Raw genomic sequence first — 24425 nt, 5'->3', positions numbered from 1 at the left:
TAAAATATACTATAAAAATATTTTTAATTAATAAATAAAAAAAAATATTTCTCAATTTATCCCATTTCTAGGTTATTTCTAGCCCAATCAACCCAACTCGGCTCGTTACTTAATAATAATAATTATATGGAAACTTACAAAAATACTAGAATTTAAGTTAACTTTTACAAAAATACTATCACACGGAAATCTTTTCAAAAATACTGTTTTTTTATAAAACATCAATAGAACACAAAATAGAACAACTAAAAATAACAGTAGAACAACTAAAAAATTAACAGTAGAACAACAGTAAAAATTTAACGCAGTACACAGTATAAAACATACACATTATTTTTTTAAAAAAATTTACTGTACAGTATAAAAATAAAAAAAAATTAAAAATTTGAGGTGGTGTAATTATCAATAAACATCTTACCCCTAACCCAACATATCTGAACCGCCTCCATCTCTCACTCTCTTTAGCAATTTTTATGCACTCCACACTCTCCCAGCCAATATCTCACGCGCACAGTTTTTTTTTTTTTTATTCTTTGGTCGGGTTTTTGCTTGAAAAACTCAGAGGATCTTGCCTCACTCTCATTTCAAACCGTCGGCAAAGTTTCACACATCTCAGGTGACAGGTTCGAATTCGACCTTTTTTTTTTTTCCCAATGATAGCTCAGTTATTATCATAAATTGAATGGCTGAGTAAACTACTTGTGGAAATCGATTTTTATAATTTTTTGTCATATTTTGGATAATATACTCTGCACTTTGATCTGAAAAGGGCTTGGATTTTACTTTACTCTCCTTTGAATATCAGCCACTCAGTTTGGAAATATTTTACTCTATAGCTTTTTGATAGTTTCACATGCAAAGTTTAAGGCATCATAACTTGGTCTATGTGCGCGCCTATAAACAATTATAGCCATATATTGCACCTTCCCAATACTAACAGAAGTGGCAATAAACTGTTTACGGCAATATTTTTACAATCTTATTCATATATTGTATTCTAATTTTACAATCTTATTCATATCGTATTCTGTTTTTACAATCTTATTCATAATAGGAAAGTATAGGTTTTTCAAATGTAAAAGCTATTGCAACTGGTTAGAAATATAATATTGTCGCCAAATTCTAGTTTATATAATGTGGAATTTGAAATTTGTTATCTTATTCTGATTTTTATTGTTGTAACATATCTATTCTTATTTTTGCTAGTTGCTACCGTATAATCTGAAATTTTAGTGATAAAAATTGATAACATTGTGATTTTCTTTGACTAATAAAATGATACTTTTATTTGAAAGCAAGTAATACTTTTATCTGAAAAAGGAGGAATAAAATAGTACTTTGGCAATGTATATCTGATCTTATTTTTTCACTCAATTAGGTGAAGTGCAAGATCCAAACATTACCCCAAACACCACCTCAAGCTTGAGTTTGTTGAAGAAGGTAAAAAAATATTTGATGAATATTGAATATAGTTCTTTCTTTTATCATTTATCATGTTTATTAATTTATAATTATTTGAGTTTTCTTTTTTAATTGTAGACAATAAATTTGATGTAAGGGATCATCACCAAAAGAGAAGGAAGATAAGACTATTGAAAGTGTGAGATTTGCTAGTAATTTTTTTTTTTTTTGAAATGGACCAAGCTCAGTAATTTAGTCATCGTCAGTTCACATATTTTGATGGGAAAAAAAAATAAAACGAATACAAATGGAGACGAATTTTTAGCTGAACGGGATATGAGTTAGACCTGGGCTTGGGCCATAATCATAGCATAGGCACATGCCACATTGACTTACAATAAAACGAAATTCACTTTCTGCTATGTGATCCTTTAGGCTTACTATTTACGAATCAATGGAATTGCCACTCACCATATCGAAAGTAGGAGCAGAAGGAGCCTCTGTTGATTCTTCCAGAAAGGAAGATTCTTTTGTCGTCCTCGGCCATAGCTCTAGCCAGAAAAAGTAGGACACAAGCATGATTTGTCTTTTTATTTTTCATAAATTGGTTTGAGTTGATATTTTTTTAAGGAAGATTAAAACTTATTTTAACTTAACATTATTAACATTTGCAGCAGAAGCAGTAGTGCTAATACTTGTTACTACGAAGGAGAACGTCTTACTTGGCTTCTCCAATCCATTCAAAGGTTTTACTTTTCTCTATTTTTTCCTTTCTCTCTTTTGAGTTTTTCTCAACAACGTTATGTGTGTACGAATAAACTCTGCAGAAAGATAGAGTTGGTCAGAGCTGACGCTTCTTTACCTGAGAAGATATGGTTCAAGGTTAGTTTCATTCATTCGTCTCTCTCTGTGGCTCTCTCGCTCTCTAGATATGTTTGTCTTTGAGTTTCTTATCAATTTGGTTTGGCAGCAACAATTCTCAATTGGGGTCAATGAAGTTACTCGTGTCCTTGAACGCATGGCCATGCCTCACAACTCTACCTCAAAGATTCAGCTTCAGGTTCGTTGTCTCTTTCTTTAGTGTAGTTTTGTTTACCAGTCAATTCTAGTGAGTAATAACACACTAATAAATTAGAATATAGGCATTGCTTGTTGCTTCTGACACCAACCCCAGATGGCTTACCAAGCATCTCCCTAGCCTGGCCTTGTCAAGGAAGGTACCACTATTCATTCTCAAAGACAACAAACAAGCTTCCTTGAGATTAGGTCAACTCGTCCACCTTAAGACTGCTATTGTTATTGGAATTAAGGTAATAACAACAAATTACATAAAATCCTACTTTCATACCTTTCTTCCTTTCTTTCTGTTTTTAAAACTCATAATATTTCTCAGGACAAACACAATTCTATCAACCAACTCTTTGCAGAAATTCTTGCCAATGATTTCACAAATGCAGAAACTCAATAAGCTGTCAAGGACACAACACTAATGTCATACTCATGTTTTTGAGATTTTTGTAATATAATTTTGTAGATTATTGCCAAGAACAAAAGGGGATGCAACTTTACATATAATTCTGTAGATTATTGCTCAAGTATTAACTTTTTGTTTCCAATCTATTACTTTATGTTCGGCTTGCTCTATTATATAGACAAATTTGCCTAGTTTACAGAAGTTGCAAGAATACATGATGGATGAATGATCATTTTGTAGAATATGACATAGAAGGAATGGATCATAAAATTTATAGTGAAGGAATGGGTTTCTGCATTTGTGAAAGTGTGAAACCATTGGCAAGAATTAGTAGAGTTTAACATAAAAAAATTTAAATTGCCAACCTGAGTAATCCACCCAAATTAAACCAAAAAAATTCGACCAAAATATAACTTGCCAATAAACCTAAACTAACCCTACTAACTTGATTAAAAGTTTTTTTTTAATATTTTTATATGTTATAATTTATAATTTCTATACATATTTTGGAAAAGGAAATATAAAATTCAAATTATATTTATATTTATCTCATAGCAGTCAATCCAACTAAATTTGCCTTATTACTACAATTAATTGAAAAAAAAAACTGTGGTGGTCAACTGTTTTAACTAAAATTAAATTAAACTTTGGATTCAAACTGTTTTAACTAAATTAAATTAAACTTGCTTTTGATTCGTAAATAGAAGCCTAAAGGGTCACATGACAGAAATAGACTTTTGTTTTAGGAAATTTTACACCTATATACATTATGTTAAAAATTAAAGATTTTTTTATTTTTACACTTTCAAACAGTTTTTTTTTATATATATTTATGGAAATTTATATAAAAATTTACGGAACAATTTATATCGCAATTAAAATCCACATAACGCCCTACATAGAGATCACCTCGAGCAATTCAAACCCTAAATTAAAAAATTAAAATAAAAAATAGTATACCAAATAATTCCTTTAAAAATTATTACTAATTTGTTAGATATGTCTACATTCTATATTAATTAAATAAATTACAAAACATTCAAATTTAATTATCATTCTATTATGCATATCTTTATATATTAAAAGTGCCTATGCATTTTTTGGTTTAACATTCTTTAACAGAATATACTTAAAAATAAAAGAATATTCTGTTAAATTTAACGATTAGGTTTGATCTCCCGTTAAAAAATAAACTCAATAATTAAACCAAAAAATTAAACAATCTTTTAAATAAACAATCTTTTAAATATTAATAATCTCTTTTTAAATTAAAAAAATCATCTTAGCCACATATCTCTCTAACAAACCTATCTTGGGAGAATATTAATAATTTTTTTATTTATTTTTTAAAAAAGAAAAATATAGATAAAATATTTAGAAAAGATAATATATTAGAAGATTGATTGTGTTGTCTTAGAGATTTTTGGGCTTGGGCTTAAAAAAATAATAATAAAAAAAAGATAAAATGGGCTGTAATTAGTATTTACCTTATATGTTTGTGCTTATTTTTAGTTTTATTTTTAATTTTACCACCAAGAGGAGAAGGTTAAAAAATATTAGAATATGAAAATATTATTGGTGCTTATTAGTAATTTGCAAAGAATGTGAAAGTCTATAAATATATAGTTATGTAGCTATTATTAGATATGAAATGAGATAATAGAACTTTTTTCAATTAGAAGATTAATGTACATTTTACTATTAATAACATACATTATTATAACACAACTATATTTTACTTACTAAATATACTGACACATATTTTATATTTATAAAACAAATCGTTCAAATAATTATACTATTTTAATTATTAATTCAAATAAAAAACTAAAATATTAAATAAAACTAACACAACGTGGCTTGGCACGTAACAATCACCTAGTATTATTAATAAATGTGTATATATATGTACAACTTATCATATTAACTAAATTAATATATTTTTAAATAATTCTCTCACAAAAACAAAGATCAATTTATGACTGATGATTTTCACATAGAAAAATGTGAAAAAGAAAACAATACTAAATTTGATACTATTTAGTTTTTTTTTTTTCTATTGTTTTTAACAATATACCAACGCTAGTATTTTTTTTTTTTTAAAGTGTTGTACAACTTATCATATCAACTAAATTAATATATTTTCAAATATCCACCTCACCGAGCATTTTTTAAAATTTTAGCATTAAAAATGCTTTAAGGGTCACCTAAATTTGTGTGCATGGTTGATAATTCACTTTATTTTTTACAAAAAAAATTATTTAATAAAATAAATATTGACTTCTCTATGTAAGTCATATCAAAACTACGGAATAATACATATTTTCAAACACAACAAAAAAAATTTCTCTTCTTCCTTCCGATCTTTCTCAGAGCATTTGTTGGAGTGTAATATAGCGATATCATTCAAAGCAAAATGATTTGTACAAAGGCTGTTTTATCCTGGAAACGTCGTGGTTGTTAGACTACTGTGCACACTTTAAGCAGAGCCACAAAACGTCTTAAAAAGAGCAACATAGTCCGCGACTCAACTAGAATCTTTATTCGGTAATTCGTTCTAATTTTATTTTATTAATTCAGAATAACAATTCTTGCAAGTGATTTAACAAAAGCAGAAACCCAATGAGCTAACAAGGGCACAACACTAGTGTTATACTCATCTGTTTGAGATTTTTTTGTAATATAATTCTATAGAGTATTGCCAAGAATAAAAATGGAAGCAACTTTACATATAATTCTGTAGATTGTTGCCAAAATATGTTTTGCTCTGTTAATAGTCAAATTTGCAGAAGTTACAAGATGAAATAATGAATGATTATTCTGACTCTATACAACAATATGACAGTAAAGGAATGTATCGTAAAATTTAAACACTGGCTTGGGGGCTAGCAGTTGCAGACGACGACCCAACATTTTCATTAGCCCTACCATTGGTCACCACTTTGGCTGACTTCTTGTTCTTTGGTCTTTGATCATCATCATTGTCACCTTCATTCTTTTTTACCATCATTGGTTGAAACTGCCACATTAAAACATATCAACATCAGAAAACACTACCCTAAACCTATGATACATATAAATCATAGAATTATCATACAAACCTGATAAATGGAGTAGATAACATTTCTTCTCAATTGACCCATCATTTCTAAGAAGAGGTTGTAGCCTTCAAGCTTGTATTCAATAAGTGGATCCCTCTGTGCATATCCGCGCAAACTTACAGCTTGTTGTACAAACTTCAGCGCTTGTAGGTGTTCTTTCCACAACCGATCAATATTGCTTAAGACCAAGAATCTTTCAGCTTCCTTCATCAAACCCGGTGCTTGATTGTCCACTATTTCCTGATAAGGAGATATACATTAGACACATGAAACAACAGGGATGCTATGATTGAGGTTTGAGTTTGTAGCTATGTCTCTCTCTCACCTTTTTCTTCAAGTATGCTTCACGTCCGCGAAGACGAAGGTAATCCTGCAACTCCTCATAGCTTGAACCATTACTCTTGAGCAAATCTGGTGTCAAATCATCCAAAAGATAGCAATACCTGAGAAGAGGATAAAGTAAAATTAATGGGAATATCCGTTCAGAAACTAATACTTTGCAGCAACATCTTGGACTAGAGATGGATGATATGTTTTCATTTATCAAGCAGAACATTGCATTACTCTAAACTAAGCATAGACAACAGAAATGCAGCTTACTGCTGAAGTTTGGCAATGAGCTTCTCAAGATCCCAGCTTTCCTTTGGAGTATCCGGACCAATATTTGCCTATTCATTAACATGACCAAGTTTAGAGAAATCTAGTTTTTATTTATTATAAAAAAGTTTTGAAGAATGTAAAATGTATAAACATCATAGCACTGCCACTGCTTTTCCAAGCATTTACCTCTATGATGTCATCCATTGTCAATTCAGCATATTCCATGATAAGAGATTGGAGATCATCAGATTCAAGGGCTCTCCTTCTTTCAGTATATAAGCGGTCTCTTTGGCTATTCAATACTTCATCAAATTCAAATAATTGCTTTCGAATATCAAAAAAGTAATTTTCTACTTTTCGCTGAGCTTCATCGAGTGATTTGGTTAGCATTTTGGACTCAATTGGCAGATCTTCAACTCTAAAGGCTCTCATTAAACCCTGCGAGTAACAGTACAATAGATAAGTTCTAACTATCCCTTAGCACTTTTAAATTTCAAAATTTGTACCTGAATTCGATCTCCACCAAATACACGAAAGAGGTTGTCTTCAAGACTCAAGAAGAAGCGAGAACTTCCTGGATCTCCTTGCCGGCCACTTCGACCCCGCAACTGGATAATAGAAGTTAAGAGTCAAAACTATAGCATTCATTACAAAATATTCCTCATATTTAAACACATGTTAAGAGTGATAGAGCAAATGTTTTCAAACACATTCAAGCAGTACCTGATTGTCAATACGGCGAGATTCATGGCGTTCTGTGCCTACTACATGAAGTCCACCAGCTGAAACAACCTGCAGTAAAAAGAAAACTATGAAAGAACTGCCCAAACTGTGGGAACTTCGACTTGGGGGAAATAAACTTACCTTGTTCCTTTCTTCCTCGGTGTATATCTTATATTCTTTAACAATTTCCTTAAATGCATCCCTCAGCTTGGCTATGACTTCATCCTGAGCAGGACCCTACAATTGCAAATAAAGATGGCTTAAAACCGATATGGTACAAGTGTATTCTATGCAGTTTGATTTCCGTCTGACACAATAAAGTGCAAAAGGAAAACTAGTATTTTCTGTAAAATTATTTTATTAATTTGACCTTTTCGCAAGAATAAGATAGACGCTCCTCTGCTTCAAGTTCAGTCAACGATCTTTTGCCCCATGTTTGGACAGCTAATTTTACAGCTTCCTCGGCCAACTTCACATTCTCCTTGGATAGATCACATGGAAATAGCTTTTCATCAACCTGAAAGATAAATCATTCTAAGTTATAGACACACCAAAAGTGTTGCATAGTATAATTTCGTGATATGAAAAGAGAAAGTAATAAACTTAATCAAGAGAGAAACCAAAAACATACCTTCCATGTCTTCTTAGGAGGAAGTTTCTTTATTGATACAACACCCTCAATTGGTTTAACAATACTGAAATATAAATGTAAACAAGTTAATGCCCGAAAATTCTGTAGTTACTGGTATATGATGTCCATTGCGCCATGTGCAAAGAATAGCTTATGAAAAGCAGAGCTGCTCCCTCCACTTTGCTATTGATTATGTATATTCACCTAAACAAGTTGAATAGTCTATCATGCATGCAAAGAGTTTGGTTGTTTCTAGTGACAGTCAGTTATTCTATTATACAAGCGATTCATCAATTTCAACAAGATTATCATACAATAGAAAATGCTTGCCATGATAGCCATTCTAATAGGATCATGCCAATGGAGTAATAGTTCAGTTTGAAGATTGAACCAATTTGCATCAGTACTAATAGGATATGATAGCCATTCTCCAATATGTATGTTGAAAAAGAAATCAATTATAATAAAACTTTGTTGGACCTTGGCATTAGCATCTCCCGTAGCTTCAACCTTGCCATAAATTCTGCATTACCACCTAGGATTATGTCCGTTCCACGACCTGCCATATTGGTAGCAATTGTCACTGCTCCTAGTCGACCACTCTGTGCAACAATCTCTGCTTCTCTTTCCACATTTTCTGGTTTTGCATTTAGAACCTATATACAATAACAATCTATCAAAAATAAGAGTATACTACAACCACAATTGTCTCAAGAGTATAACATGTAACCTACAATACCCCGTGGATATTGCTTTTATCAAGTTACTTATTTTTTTTCCCGTATAAAATAGGTAACAAGATTTGTGCCATAAAGACCAAAAGATCACACCTCGTGCGGAATTCCAGATTCTTTCAACTGCTCAGACAATGAGTCACTCTGCTCAACACTTGTCGTGCCAACAAGCACAGGGCGACCTGTCTTGTACATTCTAGAAATCTCTACCACAACCGCTCTCCATTTTCCTGATGTTGCTCTGAAAACTACATCAGATTCATCCTGTGGTGGCGAAAAAGAAAAAGAGAGTGGAAAGATAGTTAGAATCGTCAAAAGGCATTGAATGTTCAGTACATGAACTCAAAAGCAAACATATGTGCCATTGTTTCATCAGTTTTCTTAACTTATAATAAAACGTAACTTTATGTCCACATTTTTGGCATTAATTCTCCATTACAAGATGAAAGGAGTAAATTAGAACAAACCTTTCTCATCATAGGTTTATTTGTAGGAACTACTGTAACTTTTAGCTTGTATATGCTTTCGAATTCTGTGCTTTCAGTTGCTGCAGTGCCAGTCATTCCACAAAGTTTTGGGAACTGGAGTGGCAATAAATAATTATGTGAGAGTTAATTTCCACAAATGCACCATTTGATACGTCTAGAAAAAGAATGCCCCAACCTGGAGAAAGAAGTTCTGGTAACTAATTGAAGCCAGCGTAATGGTTTCATTCTGGATGGGCAAACCTTCTTTTGCTTCAACTGCCTGGTGAAGCCCATCACTCCATCGCCTTCCCTAAAAGAAAAGGACAAGTGACTAGCCAGTGTGATTATGTTCCACCATGAACTAAGAACTATATATTAGCATTAGCTATTACATGAAAATTAAACAAACCCTTAACAGTATTAACTGACAGTATAATCGATTATAGATCGTCTTCAAAATAAAAATAAATAAGAAAAACAGTTAAAGTAAGAGGAAGAAAATTTGTCAATATGCTCCATGACAAAGAAACTCACTTGCATAACTCGGCCAGTAAATTCATCCACAATAAGAACTTCTTTCCCACGGATGATATAGTTTATGTCTCTAAGAAATATTTCCTTGGCTTTAATTGCATTCAGAACATACGATGCCCATTGTTCTCGGGGATCATATAAATCTTTTACATCCAGGATCTCTTCAGCATCTTCATAACCCTGCTCTGTAAGTAGAACTGTTTTTTGCTTTTCGTCGACCTACAGCAAGAAGGGCCAGTCATTTAGTAACACAAATTGTTTTCCTTTAGCTCACAACTACACACTAATTTTCTGTCTCCTGATAAAAGTCTGGACCTTGTTTCTTTCATACTTTTACGGTTAAAAAATTGTTCACTATCATGTTTACTTAATTGCTACGATGTTTTTCTTATATTCTTACAGTGTAATGTACATCTCGCTCAAAGGCTGTAGCTATCTTTGCAGCTTTATAATAACGATCACTAGGTTTTTCCGCTGGTCCAGATATGATGAGAGGTGTTCTTGCCTCATCAATAAGGATAGAATCAACCTCATCAATTATACAGTAATTAAAATCCCTCAACACAAGCTCATCGACACTCTGCATATGCAAGAAAATACAGTCAGAATGCATACAAGAAGTAAAACAATTCTTGATCATAAAAGCTAACCACAGCAGAATGAAAAAGACAGTAGATAAAGCAAGAATTACTTTCCGTGGCAAGATTGTCCCTCAAGTAATCAAAACCCAGCTCACTATTGGTGACATATGTGATGTCACACAAGTAATTTTCTTTTCTTTGCTCACTGGTCATGTTCTCTGCCAACAATGGAGTGAAAATATCATGTGAATCAATTTTGAGCAGCAAATTTTCATCATTAAGAGATAAATTTGAAGCTTTGACTATGTTATAAAGAAAATATATACAAAAGAAAGTTCATAGAAGTAACGGAAGTAGATTGATACAAGAATCAAATCTACCTCTGTTAGGAAAAAAAATAAACTAAAACAGAAGAGACAAACAAGATATTCAAAACTGTATGGGGCTGGGAAGGAAGCACTAGAGTAACATTAGAGTTTGAAGTGTCACTTTACAAGTATAGGAGGGAATGTGTGTGACTCAAACGAGAGATAGCAAAAAACTATTTATACTAGTCATTTCTAGTAAGGTAGAGAGATGACATCTCCAAATGGCTAGGATCCTTTCATAACCTATCCAATTACAACTTACAAGTAATAGTAACAAGAACAAAGGTACAAAAAGCGGAGTATAAGATGTGCATTAGAATGAGACATACGTTGAATTAGGCCAACCTTCAATCCAAGAAAGCGAGGAACCTGACCAACCCACTCGCAATCTCTTCGAGCCAGATAATCATTGACAGTGACAACATGAACACCTTTTCCAGTTAATGCATTCAAATAAGCTGGTAAAATAGCTACCAGGGTCTTTCCTTCACCGGTTTTCATTTCAGCTATTTCTCCCTTGTGAAGAACCATACCACCTAACGAATAAAAAAAACAAAGAAAAACAGGACTGTAATAAGCCCATCGAATATAGACATGCAGATCTTTGATATAAGCAAAAATACTGTGATTAAAGACAGAGATGTAGAACTCCAACAAAGACAGGATAAAGGTCATTGCTAGATATGAAGTGTGTATTTTTAAGAATATCCATAGTGAAACTAATGTGAAATTTAATACTGAAGACTTATTGGGTGATCTGAAATATAGCAAGATGACTCTGTGACAAAGTACTAATAATACTTTCTTGATAAAGCCAGTTTGTTTCTTTCCCCACAAATTTAACATATATGACTCATTAAGTGGTCTGAAATTCAGCAAGATGACTCCACAACCACAAGTTGAATTGAACACAGTGGATTTTCCTTAGTGATAACACATTATGAGTTGTAAAGAAAGATTGATTTGACCCTTCAGAGATGACCCAAAACAGATGACATAAAACACCTATTTCAGCTTACTCATGAGGGAAACTGGAAGCGAACTAGGAATATGGGGGCCAGTTTCAGGGGTGCTCAACGTAGTAATGATCAGTTAAATACACTATCGCATGGGTATTACTTATTAGTACCTATTAGTTGGACATCAAAGGGACGAAGGCCTAAAACTCGTTTGGAAGCCTCTCTTACAACAGCAAATGCTTCCTGCAATTCAACTCAAATTATAAAATAAAAGCATATTACCATGAGATTTGTAGTCATATCACTATTGAAAAAGGCTAAGCTTACAGGCAAAAGAGAATCCAAAGATTCGCCCCGCTGAGCTCGCTCTTTGAACGCCGAAGTCTTCTCCCTCAGCTCCGAATCAGACAGAGCAGACACCTCAGTTTCGAACCTGTTAGTTGCAGTGACAATAGAAGCGTACTGCTGCCTGGTGGACTCCCCAGTGTCAGTCCCTTTGAAAATCCCTCCTAAAAGTCCTCCCAACGAAGCAAATGCTCGCATTTGATGATGCCTTTTACCACTCCCGAGTTTCGACGTTTTGGGAGGAAAGAGGAAAACTTGACTAAATTTCGGAGCGAAAATGGACTGACCCATTTGAGGTTTACGACAGAAGTCGTTGAGAATATGAGAACAGTCGGTGCAGAGAGGTGAAACAGACGGGTACTGATTGGCCAGAGGCGGCTTATACAAGGGTGTCACCATTGTTGAGCTAAAAATAGAAGAGAAGAAGAATGAATTGTACAGCAGAAGTTTGAATGAGAAAGAAGTAAGGGGCGAAAGGTAGCGTTGTACTATGTGTTGTTTCTGGGTTTTGTGAAGAAAGCGAAGAACAGAGCAGTGTGTGTGGGGGAGATAAGGTGTGTGCGTGTAAGCCAATATGTGACTGACTCTGACTCTTTCTCTAGTTGAAACTTTAAAGTTAAAAACTTTCCAAGCTGGAAAAGATAAACAAAAACGGCTTCGGATGTAATCCAAACTTGAGTTTCTTTCCGATTTTCAAGGACCTTAAATAGAAAGCACTTTTAATTTTATAAAAGTATTATTATTTGGATAATTTATAAATTTATAAACATTAAGCCTCTGATCCGACGGTCACCATTGCATGTTTGCAACTTTTAATAATTCAATAGCAGCCATTTATTTACTTGTTATGCTCATGTTTTAATAATATCAAATTATCAATAGCTAACTTTGAAAGAGAAAAAATGAAACTGGAGTAAGCAAAATTCAAATGTATCCACTCTGTTCAAAAATGAAATTTGTAATTGATCAATAAATATTAAGATTACCATTTACCAACACTCCTCGAGTCTAGAAAAAGAGAGAAAAAAAATGTGGTCAAGTCACTATTCTCGGTTCCCTACTTCCCAATATTGTGTATAACTTGGCTACTCTTTCACTTAACATGACCAACTGGGGAACAGTTTCCCCCTTTTATATATAAAGGGAAAAAAAATAAAAAGCATTGGAAACACAAAGAAGGGTCTTAAGACTCCAGCAGTGATTGTAAGAAGCAACTGTGGAGACTCCCTCCTCATCAACTATCAAGCTCTGTTGTATCAAAAAAAGACCATCTTTTGAGGCATCTTGCTAGCTAGCTAGGCTCTGGCGGCACTACCTTCAGGCTGCGCAACCACTCGCACAAGCTGGGATCATCAAAATGAATAAAGCTGCTTTTCAGCTTTGTCCGCTGCTCTATTGTTAAGGATCGTAACTGCGGGAATCTTGCCTCCTGCAATGTATAACAACACTCATTTCAGTTGAATGTTTTTTTTTGAAAGAGATTTCAGTTGAATGTGTTAAAGGGAAAACCGTGCACTTTATTTAGGGGATCAAGACATAAGAATTAACACTATTTCCTTTCTCTCACTCTTCTCACCTGTTCATATGGAGGATCCCTGTGTGCCGGTATGAGACGAGAAACAAAATATCTGGCCTGAGAGCTTCCCTCCTGTACAACGTCCATAAAGAAGAGCTTATCTTAATTTCCATACACTAGTCTAGAACAATAACTAACAAACACTATTAAGGTTTAGAAGAAAAACCTTGAATGCAAGGATGCGAGGGGCAGGAAACCGCTGTTCAGTTAGTTCTTCGGCTAATGTCCTGCAAGCTGCCAAAGCAGCTGCACTTTTCCCTTCATCAGCTGCAAGTTCAGCACCCTGAATTTCACAAAAAATGTGGAACAATGTTGAAAAGGAGTTATAAGGGGCAAAAAAAGATGCAATGGAAAAATTAGTAAATAACAGTACTCTCTCCAATTGGTTATAATAAAAACAATTAACAAATAAGTGATATGGCATATGCCATCTAGTAGTCTCTCTTGTTTTTCCTTATCCCTAGATTTCTTATCACACTTATAACAAGGAAAATGGGGGCAGTCAAACCTAAACATTAAATACTTAGACTGCAAGTAAATTTCATTCAATCACTACTTAATTTATTTTATTTTTTTTTTCTTTCCATAACTCAGATCTTGTAAGTCCTAACAAACATAAGAAGAAAAAAGAGACAGGCAAGATAAATAGATCCATCACAGAGAAGAAAAAACATGAGCCAAGTTACATACCAACCAAATAAAGACATCTGTACCATGGTCAAGAACTACTGCTGCATCAGACTGCATAGCAAGGTCATAAGCTGGTAGTTCCTCAAAAGTTCCTCCTTCTCGGTGCATTAGACATCGAGGTGCAATCATACGAAGTGAAAGATCAAAGGATGCATTCAAAAATAAGTTGCGCAGTACAGACCTCTCATCTTCGTGCCCAACAATACTTCCTAAAAGGGGTCCTCGTCTAAGATGAAATAGGAGCTCTGGTAATAAAGAGATCTCCTTGGAGAAACGATAGAGTTTTGATTTTGGTACTTGAGACCCAAATTTCAGGGCAATGTCTTTAATTCTTTCATCTATTGTTTTTCGCATGTCAATTGCATCAGAATAGTTTTTTGCTCTAAGAAGGGTCCTCTTGGCAATAAGGACTGCCGCTACTTCATCTTGAACACTCTGGAGATATGCGGAAACACTTGTAACAACTGGCAATCTAACAGTAATTACTCTTGATATGTCAGCTTGATACACATTTGAATACTGAATTGCAAACTGAAAAAACACATAATCACTCTTAATATCTCCTTTGGTTTCCATAGAGAGTGAAAAGCTCTGTGTTTCTTCAACACTAAGCATTTGTATACAAAGAGAAGTATCATTCTTGAAGGTTTCATGAGTGTCAACATGTGCCTCTTCACCAGGACCCACAACCTGAGTTATAAGAATATCATCAGAACAGCGAATTTCCAGCAAACCATGAGAACCTGCAGCCCTGGTAGCCGCTCTTTGCAAATTAACACCAAAGGCCTCTCCAAAGTCATCATGAAGAACCAAAACACCTCCAGACGCTTTTGCTAGCGGCTGTAAAACAGGAATCCTAACAGGACACGTACCAGCACATAGAATGTCCACAACTGTATTGTGCCTATGAGCCTCTTGACCTAAATTTTCCATCCATTTCAAAGCCAACTTCTCCATATGAGGATAATTTGGGTGACTGAAGGAATGAGGAACAGATCCAGGGCCATATGTATTAGGTCCACCAGCACAGACAATAATCCTACTATTACCTCCAGACCTTTTTATTACCCCCCGAGATATTTCTGCAGATGGTCCCTGAATTATAGCAAGAGCAACCTCCACAGCTGTTCCCAGACAACGGTCTCTAGAGGCCTCAGGAACGTTCAGTTTATAAGGCCTAAGTGATGAGAATATAGCATGTGCAACAGGCAATGAAGCATGCATTGGTGATAAATAAATTCCTGTGCCATAAATCAACCCCTTCAATGATTCCTGGCTTGGTGATTTTTCACCAGGAAGCACATCAGCAGATGCAACTAATTCTTCTGAAAAGTCATAAACTGATACTGTTCGACCATACAACACTATCCCGATTCTTGTTGTTGGGGGAAGTGAATCAACAAACGCATGCAAAGAACTCTGTAGATGTTGTAGGTGTGGTTCATCTAAGCATTCATCTATGACAAGAACAATAGGTGCTGAGGTTCTTGAATCAGAAACCGGAACAAAACCAGGTCTTTTGTTCCCAGTTTGAACATAATCAACCATAGTAGAAGCCAATTCAGGAAAATTAAGTAGATCTTCTTTGCTAGGAGCTATGTATTCACCCTCACTTCCATTCAGTTTCCTGCATATTATACACTGCCACTGGCCTGAACCAAGTAGTACACTGCAATAGATATTTGCATAAGCTCCACAACTCTGGCAGCGATGTGGATCACGTTGTATTATTTGAGGACCAGGTGAAATCTCCTTTCCAGGAGATATCAATGCCCCAAAACCCAAACTTGGAACATTTGCTTGTTTCTTTTGTTTCAATACCTAAATAACAGATCAGCGGGAAAGGAATTTAACTAATTATAATTAATAAAGGGAAAGAAACATGTATAATTTCACATATAGATCATAGTCTTGGTTTTGCATCAAAGAAAGAAGTAAGTACCTTATGTGCTGAGAATAAGACAAATGGGGCTTCCCCAACATGAGCTGAGTCTTCTGGAACACCTTGGTGCTGGAAATCAACCAATCCATTTGAGAACTGGGGAGGAGAGGATGTTGGGATAGATGATCCGGAAGAGAAAGCAAGCGGCTGAGGAGTTACCGGCGATGCCCGAAAAGGCACAGCAGCAGGGCGTACAGGTGAAGTAAAAACAGGAGGTCCAGGAGGAGTGCTCAGGTGAGAAATTGGGCTGCCGGATTTCACCCCATTGGAAGAGGATAGTACATTTGGTGGTGATCTAATTGAAGGTGAAATAGCAGTTTGATCTTGTTGGAATGTAGGCGGAGGAAACTTGGGAGAAATTAAAGGAGGAGGAATGGGGGTTTTCTCAGACAGAGACGTCGATGACTCGGAGGAGTAAGAGGGGTTGTTAGAGTATCCAACATTAGGCTGTGGTGGATTAGCCATGGGAATTCGAATATTCGCTATAACAAAGAATTCTTCAAGAACCCAGAACCAAAAGTATCAAACTTTACAGAAAACAAAAGCAAATCTATATCAGATGAGTTTGAATTGGCAGGCAAAATCATTGAATTGTTGCACAGAACACATAGAAAAGTAAATTAACAAAATGAAAGAGAGAAAAAATAAAAAACAATGAAAACCCAGTTCAAGATAGGCAGAAAGATTGTACCTTGGAACTAAAACTCGAATGATGGAGGAAACCCAATGAGTTGTGTGGCCGCCATAAGTGAATCAGATTGAAGAAATCTACAATTAATTAGCAAAGGTTAGGATGACATGAAATTGAGTTTAAATGGATCAGATCGTGTAAGAAGAAAATTGAGAAACCTGATAGAAGGATATGATGATTCAGAAGATGGAATCAAAATGAAGAATTGACTCATTTCGTTCTCATTTCTTTCTCTTCAATTCAACACCGTTTCTTCTCCTTCTTCTTCTCTGGGTAACTTACCCAATATTCTTGTATTATATTCTGCGGCCCCAAAAACCCAAACATGAATCTTGTAACTTACCCAATATTTTTTCTTGCAAAAAAATAAATAAATAAACACCCAATATTTTCTTTTCTTTTTTTTTTACAAATGTAACTTACCCAATATTAATTCAGCAAATAAAAAAAAGGTATTTTTTATTTTTGTGTTCATCAAATCGCTCAAACCGTCCGCACCACACCGCACCACAAAAAAAAATGCGCTTTAAAATTCTTTGCGGTGCGGTTGCGGTTTGAATTTTTCTTAAATCGCGCGGTGCGGTGCAGTTTGCAGTTTTAAATTGTTAGTATGCGGTTCAAACCGCACCGCACCGCACATTATAAAAATATAAATTTTTATATTTATTTAGGTCCAATATGTGAATATCCAACCAAAACCTATTAATTATTGTATTGTTGAAACTTATTTTTTTTTCATTTTTATTTTCAAGCCTTATAGTATTATTGACAAGTGTTGCTCAAACTTTGTTGTATTTGTGATAGTTTAATTATTTGGTGATAGTGCAAACTGCAAAAACCGTACCACACCATTTTTTGCGGTGCGATTTTTGCTATTTTTTAGTTTTGCAGGGTGCGGTTTAAAAAATTGAAAAAATCACATGTGCATGTAGGTTGGTTTGAAAAAATAGTTAAAAATTGCACCACCCGAGCACCCCTAATTTTTAAACTTCTAAATATTTTTTTTTTTGTATTTTTACGAAATTCTATATAGAAAGGTGCTACAACCTAAATTGCAACAAAAAATATATAAAAATTCCTATTGTAACTAGTGCTTGCAACTATTTAAAAAAACTAAAACCGTAAATTTTTTTTTAAAAAAAACACAATATATAAAGTAATTCCACTTAAAAAAAAAAATTTAATTATGCCTAAGAAACATCAAGCATCCCTCCCCCCAAAATCAATAAACGGAAACTAGTAACCAACCACCGTTACCATGACCAATATGGATAAAGCTATGGACGAAGGAGAGGAAGACCATGACTATCTCAATGGCAATGGCCACTCCCATCATCACAACTCCAACACCGCTTCCCAAATCCAACAACACTTCTCCCACCATCTCCAAGGCATCGCCCGCATCAACAACGGCAGCTTTGGTTGTTGCCCTCACTCCGTCTTGGCTGCCCACCGCCAATGGCATCTTCGCTTCCTCTGCCAACCCGACAAGTTCTACTCCGACGTCCTCCCCGACGCCCTCCTCCACTCCCGCTCCCTCCTCAAGTCCCTCATCAACGCTGACCACCTCCATCAGGTTTCCCTCATCGACAACGCCACCACTGCTGCCGCTATCGTCCTCCGCCACATCTCCACCTCCCTCTCCCGCAATGACACCGTCGTCATGTTCAACTGCGCCTTCCAGGCTGTCAAGAAATCCATCCAAGCCTACGTCGCCACCGCCGGCGCCTCCGTCGTTGAGATCCCGCTTCCCTTTCCTGTTCGTTCCCCCCAAGAAATCGTTGCCCGGTTCAGGAAGGGTTTACAGAGAGGAAAAGCCAACGGTAGCAAGATTAGGTTAGCCATAATTGATCATATTACTTCCATGCCCTCTGTCCTTATTCCCGTTGGGGAATTAGTTCGCATATGCAGGGAGGAGGGTGTCGACCAGGTCTTTGTCGATGCAGCTCACGCCTTGGGTACTGTCCCCGTCGATGTAAAAGAGATTGGGGCCGATTTCTATGTGACAAACTTACATAAATGGTTCTTTTGTCCACCTTCTGTTGCCGTGTTTTATAGCCGGAATGAGTTGCCCATTGAGACTTCTTGGATTGGGACTCGGGACTATAGCTCACAGCTCCTTGTGCCTTCGGTTATGGAGTTTGTGAGCACCTTCGAAGGTGGGTTAGAGGGGATTATGAAGAGGAACCATGAGAGGGTTGTTCAAATGGGACAGATGTTGGTAGAGTCATGGGGCACCATTCTTGGCTCGCCGCCTCATATGTGTGCCAGTATGATTATGGTTGGCTTGCCTTCCCAATTGGGTATTTCCAGTGAGGACAATGGGTCGAAGTTGAGGTCGCATTTGCGGACCTGTTATGGTGTAGAAGTTCCTATTCATTACCAGGCTCCAGAAGATGATGCTGCAACTGAAACTAGGGATAATAAGAATGGGCTAATCAGTGGTTATGCTCGGATATCTCACCAAGTTTATAACACGGTTGAGGATTATCACAAGTTCAGAGACGCCATCAATCAACTTGTTCAGGACGGAAAAGTTTGCAAAATGCTATGATGGAAATGGAATAAAAAAGAAAAGGTATGGTTGTTAGCCTTTCGTTCAACTTTGATATTGCTTGTAGTTTGTGTTACTAAGCTTAAGCAGTACAACGAGTAGCATATCCGTATGTGTTAGTAATGTAGTTGCCAAATTACCGTATGTGTTAGTAATGTGTTAGTAATGTAGTTGCCAAATTACCAATTGAATGTTTTATCTATTTTTGGAAGTTGTGAAGGGTACACATGAATTGACTATGGAACTCTTAAGGCGGCCTTCTAATTTGATATGAGATACTAACATGGCTTTAACTGGTGAGGGAGAGTAGAACCAGTAGTCTAATAAGAATTTAATGGTTGAAAAGATTGTACTATGGCTCAAATATGAAGACTAACTTAGAAGAAGGGAAGCTTCTTTTTAAGGTTTTGATTTCACAATCAAGTGAACCACTTGAGGCTAGCTCAAGTGAAAAAAAAATCACAATCAAGTGTCCTTTTGGGGCAGCATGCTAAGTTTGGTGTTCGTTTTGACACTCTTAGGCTAATCAAGAGCTCTGAGCTCGCTCTGACTAAAGTAGAAACTCACTCTTAACTTCTTTTTTGTTTTTCTTTTCTTTACAGGCACAACCATTTGACAGAGTAGTTAAATGAAGGAAATCTACTTTGATTGATCATTGCATGGTCATACTCTGCTGAAACGCTAAAGAAACCGATTTGTTTTTAAATTAGTTAACATCTGGAGAGAGAAACGAGTCAAATCGAGACCTTGATGTGTTCTGCTGTAGTTGGTTATTTATACAATTTGTGTGAAGAGAATGAGTAGCTTATTACCATGGTCTCTAGTGGGAAATCCTTATGGGAAAAGAACGTGTCAACAAAAGTAGAGTAGGAGAGTAGGATAGGATGGTAGTAAGTTGATGTAATTGAAAGGCTTGATGGGCTGATAGTTGCTAGAAAAGCGTTGTTAAGTATAAATTTATTTGTATATAATTCACATTCTGTAAATGTAATCAAGTGCTCCAATGCCTGCTTACTTTTAGCAGCTTAGTCACTTAGCACAAACTAAACTTCATTTTTGATACTAATGTTCTTTTAAAAAGGCAATACTTTATGAGCAAACGCGGTAGTTTGCTACTACAAAATATGATATTCGAATTCAAGTCTCCTTGATAAGTTTGAGACAAAGAGCAATGTAATATGGATAATTGGACATATTAGAGTAGTATCAATATTTTTTTGATTCAAGCGTTTATATATTACACAATACATATAACCTGACTCGAACCCAGGACTTCTAACACACTCTCCTATGGCCGCTTGAGGCTAGGAGTATCAATATTTATATATGTTAAAAAATAATTTATATAATTAACAATTAATAAATAAAAATTAAATTGTATAATTTGTTTTATAAAACAAAACTAAAATTAATAAATTAAAACATTAATGTTTGTTTTAAAAGAAATTAAGCAGAAAGCTTATATATTATAAATAAAATTATTTTTTTTTATAAAGAAATATATAAAGTTAAGAAAAAAAAGGAAATTAATGTCTAATTTTATTATAAAAAATATTAATAGTAAAGGGTGACTACTGAATGGTTACATTTTTATTGTAACTATCATGTTTGTATTTTTTTCTTACCTATAATAGCAGTTTACTACTAAGTAAAATTTTATTTTTAAAATCAATTAATTATAATTAATTTTTTTAAAAAAATAATTAATTCAATATTTTGCAATACCTCTTTTAGCAATTAATAATTATAAATAATTTTTTATATAAATCCTTACTATAATTATTTTAACAGTTAAACCATTTAATTATAATATTTACAATGAAACTTTATTTATTTATTTTTTACAAAAATTAGATTTCTTTTTACACAAATTAAAATTCTCTTCTTGTATAATAAATTTTTAAATAATTAATTAGTTTTAAATAATATTAAATTATTTTTTTTATAACTAGAAGAACTAAGTATGAGTTTTTCTATTCGAGTTTGAGGTTGCTTCTTTTTCTTGGGGAGCTTGACTTTATTTTTTGACTCTGGTTTGATTTTTTGAGTAAATGTCTCCTTATAAAAAAGATAAAGGAGTTTAGCCATTTCTTTAGAAAATACATTCAACCTATTTCACTTTTTTACTTTTTAAATGTTTAAATAAAAAAAAAACTAAATAATTAAGTGTAATAATTTTAAATTAAAGTTATAATGGTGGAGAGAATTTCGGGTCAATCTGGTAGAGAGATAGCGAGATCAAAGGAAGCTAATGGGATTCCTATTTATGTGGAGGAAAAAATGCTAACAGATAAAAATCAAGATCTATTAAATAATAATATTAATAAAGAGGCTTGTTTGTTGGTGGTTGATTCGAAAAGAAGAATGACTGATTTGGAAGGTGATGATGGGCTCCACATTAGGGATGATGTGACAATGGGTAAAAAAAATTGGATTTGGTGGGTACTGGTATCCAGGCCCACCGTTCATTATGAAAATTTTATCTTGAAATTGCCACGGACTTGGGAACCCATGGACTTTACAATTCCTTAAGGATCTTGTGATCCAAAAGATACAGAGTATTGTGTTTCTCTGTGAGACTCTTTCTAGTCGTTCGCAGATGGAGAGAGTGCGGGTTATGTTGGGCTTTGAGGGAATGATGGCTGTGGATGTGGATGGTAGAAGTAGAGGTATTGCTTTGTTATGGAAAGCTAAAGAAGAGGTGTATTTGCTTGGTTTTTCAAATGCCTATATTGATGTGCGAGTTTCTATTGAAGGGATGAATGAGTGGCGGTTTATTGGTATGTATGGCGAACCGAACAAACGTTGTCGTTCTTCTACTTGGAATCTCTTGCGTACCCTGGCTGCTAACTCTACTTTGCCATGGTCTGTGATGGGTGATCTAAATAATGTTCTCTCACATGATGATAAAAAAGCGGGTAATAGATATCCTGAATTTTTAATTCAAGGTTTTCAGCAAGCTTTGGCGGATAGTGGTCTTCAAGATATGGAGTTATGTGGCTATCCTTTTACTTGGGAGCGAGGAAGGGGTATCAATCATTGGAATGAAGTCCGATTGGATAGGGGGTTAGCTAATCTAGCTTGGTTGAATATGTTCTCATTGTTGGGTTTTATGCCCTAAATAAAACTCATTTCAATATAATCAGATTTACTTATTAATATAGATCAGAAATAACATTTAATGTTGCATGGTTCACATGATTTATTTCATGATTATATGTACATAATGTATAAATTTATCTGAAACCCTTTTCACATACTTGATCCTGTTTATTGTGCCGTCAACACATTGGAAAGTAAACATGACCATGTGAATAAAGTTTTCCTAGATTTATCAGACATGGGGTTTTACTGATATGATAATCTACAACAGAGTTTACTTGCATTTGGAGAAGTGCTATGTTCTTTCCAGAGCATTGGTTAAAGTAAAGCTCAGGTTGGTTGCATGGAGTATGCATCGGAAGGGACCGATATTGAACTTTGACTTAGATTTAATTAAACTTACCGTAAAATCTATTCAAGTCAATATCGCCTAGTTGATCCTAGATCAAATGATCTTAATCCTGTTATGATTAGGCTCAATCTTGAAAGGCTATTCGTGTTCCTTGAATTGTTAGTTAAGCCTACTTTTAAGTCAGGGTGATACGTACTTTTTGGGAACACGGTAGTGCAATTGAGTGGGAGCGCTAGCATAAACATGGAATCTATAGCTTCTATCTGGCGAATAGTAAGCAAAGGATGATCACCTTCGAGCTTGACCAAACGAAAATAAATGGTGGAGATCTCATTTCACATAAGCTGAAATATCATTTATACGGGGTCAAGTGTTTTAAGGATAAAATACATAGTAGGGTGTTACGGTAATTTAATCCCTTTACTGTGTAGATCATTCATATAGAGGATAATTGATCAAATTAGGATTATAACAATGGATAACTAATGATGTGTCTATATGGTGGAACATATAGAGCATTCTATATACTGAGAGTGCAATTCTAAGTTCTATGCGTGGATTCAACGAAGAATTAATAAGTTAGTGAATTTTAGTGCTAAATTCTTGATCTACTTATTGGAAGCTCGGTTATATAGACCCATGGTCCCCCCACTAGTTGAGATAATATTGCTTGTAAGACTCATGTAATTGGTTTTGATTAATCAATTATAATTCTCAAATTAGACTATGTCTATTTGTGAAATTTTCACTAAGTAAGGGCGAAATTGTAAAGAAAGAGTTTATAGGGGCATATTTGTTAATTATGATACTTTGTATGGTTCAATTAATAAATATGATAAATGACAATATTATTTAATAATTATTTATAGTTATTAAATAGTTAGAATTGACATTTAAATGATTGAATTAAGAAATTGGCATTTTTGAGAAAATCAGATACAAAAGGTGTTAAAATTGCAAAATTGCAAAAAGCAAGGCCCAATCCATTAGTGTATGGCCAGCCACCTATTGTAGTATTTTAAGTTGTTTTTTTTCATTATTTTAATGCCATATAATTCAAATCTAACCCTAGTGGAATGCTATAAATAGATAGTGAAGGCTTCAGAAAAATTAGACTTTTTCCTGACACTTTCTGATTCAGAAAAACTGAGCCTCTCTCTCTCCCTATCTTTAGCTACCACTTCTTCTTTCTTCTTCCTTTGAATTTCGAAATCCTTAGTGATTAGAGTAGTGCCCACACACATCAAGCAATACCTCAATCATAGTGAGGAAGATCGTGAAGAAAGATCATCAGCAAAGGAGATTCATCATCAAGGATTCAGAGAAAGAGATCCAGGTTCCGATATTGATAATGCTCTGCTACAGAAAGGAATCAAGGGCTAGATATCTGAACGGAAGGAGTCATTATATTCCGCTGCACCCAATGTAAGGTTTCCTTAACTTTATATGTGTTTATTTCATCGTTTTAGAAAGTTCTTATTTAGGATGTTAATAAACATACTTGTGAGTAGATCTAAGATCCTGGTAAAATAATTTCCAACACTCATCTGCTAAACTTCACAATCTTGAAATATCTACTTCGGGTCATGCCCTGATTCTT

General features: G+C 34.6%; 4 protein-coding genes across 10 annotated transcripts; 2 read left to right on the top strand and 2 right to left on the bottom strand.

The window, feature by feature from the left end:
• The first annotated feature begins 433 nt into the window (after positions 1-433).
• On the top strand, positions 434-3021 carry LOC115702366 (uncharacterized). Of its 7 annotated transcripts, none has more exons than XM_030629865.2 (9): positions 435-623; positions 1379-1440; positions 1540-1600; positions 1837-1965; positions 2076-2147; positions 2229-2283; positions 2372-2461; positions 2544-2711; positions 2829-3021. In XM_030629865.2, exons 4-9 carry the CDS (start codon positions 1856-1858, stop codon positions 2889-2891), a joined length of 558 nt encoding a protein of 185 aa, XP_030485725.2. In that variant the 5' UTR covers positions 435-623; positions 1379-1440; positions 1540-1600; positions 1837-1855; the 3' UTR covers positions 2892-3021. The 7 variants fall into 7 exon arrangements, with proteins under 7 accessions (XP_060962924.1, XP_030485725.2, XP_060962923.1 ...); XM_030629852.2 differs by having other exon boundaries at positions 439-616; positions 2795-3021; XM_061106937.1 differs by having other exon boundaries at positions 439-623; positions 1385-1440; positions 2795-3021.
• Positions 3022-5583: 2562 nt separating this feature from the next.
• Positions 5584-12585, bottom strand: LOC133032716 (protein translocase subunit SECA1, chloroplastic-like). The gene is made up of 20 exons (XM_061106934.1): positions 11901-12585; positions 11744-11816; positions 10944-11150; positions 10362-10464; positions 10066-10246; positions 9666-9884; positions 9328-9441; positions 9132-9245; positions 8761-8928; positions 8411-8586; positions 7931-7994; positions 7670-7816; positions 7441-7536; positions 7300-7368; positions 7083-7184; positions 6763-7014; positions 6577-6644; positions 6302-6419; positions 5977-6216; positions 5584-5894 (listed from the first exon to the last, which is right to left on the bottom strand). Exons 1-20 carry the CDS (start codon positions 12315-12317, stop codon positions 5742-5744), a joined length of 3081 nt encoding a protein of 1026 aa, XP_060962917.1. The 5' UTR covers positions 12318-12585; the 3' UTR covers positions 5584-5741.
• Positions 12586-12858: 273 nt separating this feature from the next.
• LOC133032717 (protein transport protein SEC23 A-like) lies at positions 12859-17197 on the bottom strand. Its single transcript, XM_061106935.1, has 7 exons — positions 16976-17197; positions 16818-16894; positions 16127-16653; positions 14185-16005; positions 13661-13777; positions 13495-13566; positions 12859-13347 (listed from the first exon to the last, which is right to left on the bottom strand). Exons 3-7 carry the CDS (start codon positions 16589-16591, stop codon positions 13210-13212), a joined length of 2613 nt encoding a protein of 870 aa, XP_060962918.1. The 5' UTR covers positions 16592-16653; positions 16818-16894; positions 16976-17197; the 3' UTR covers positions 12859-13209.
• An 800-nt stretch (positions 17198-17997) lies between these two features.
• LOC133032718 (L-cysteine desulfhydrase-like) lies at positions 17998-20414 on the top strand. Its single transcript, XM_061106936.1, has 2 exons — positions 17998-19395; positions 19974-20414. The coding sequence occupies exon 1, from the start codon at positions 18076-18078 to the stop codon at positions 19369-19371; it is 1296 nt and encodes a 431-aa protein (XP_060962919.1). The 5' UTR covers positions 17998-18075; the 3' UTR covers positions 19372-19395; positions 19974-20414.
• The last annotated feature ends 4011 nt before the right edge of the window (positions 20415-24425 follow it).

This window comes from Cannabis sativa, chromosome X (assembly GCF_029168945.1).
Source record: "Cannabis sativa cultivar Pink pepper isolate KNU-18-1 chromosome X, ASM2916894v1, whole genome shotgun sequence".
Classification (NCBI taxonomy): Eukaryota; Viridiplantae; Streptophyta; class Magnoliopsida; order Rosales; family Cannabaceae; genus Cannabis; species Cannabis sativa.
The sequence above is the reverse complement of the archived record's forward strand: the minus strand, read 5'-3'. Positions and strand labels throughout refer to the sequence as shown.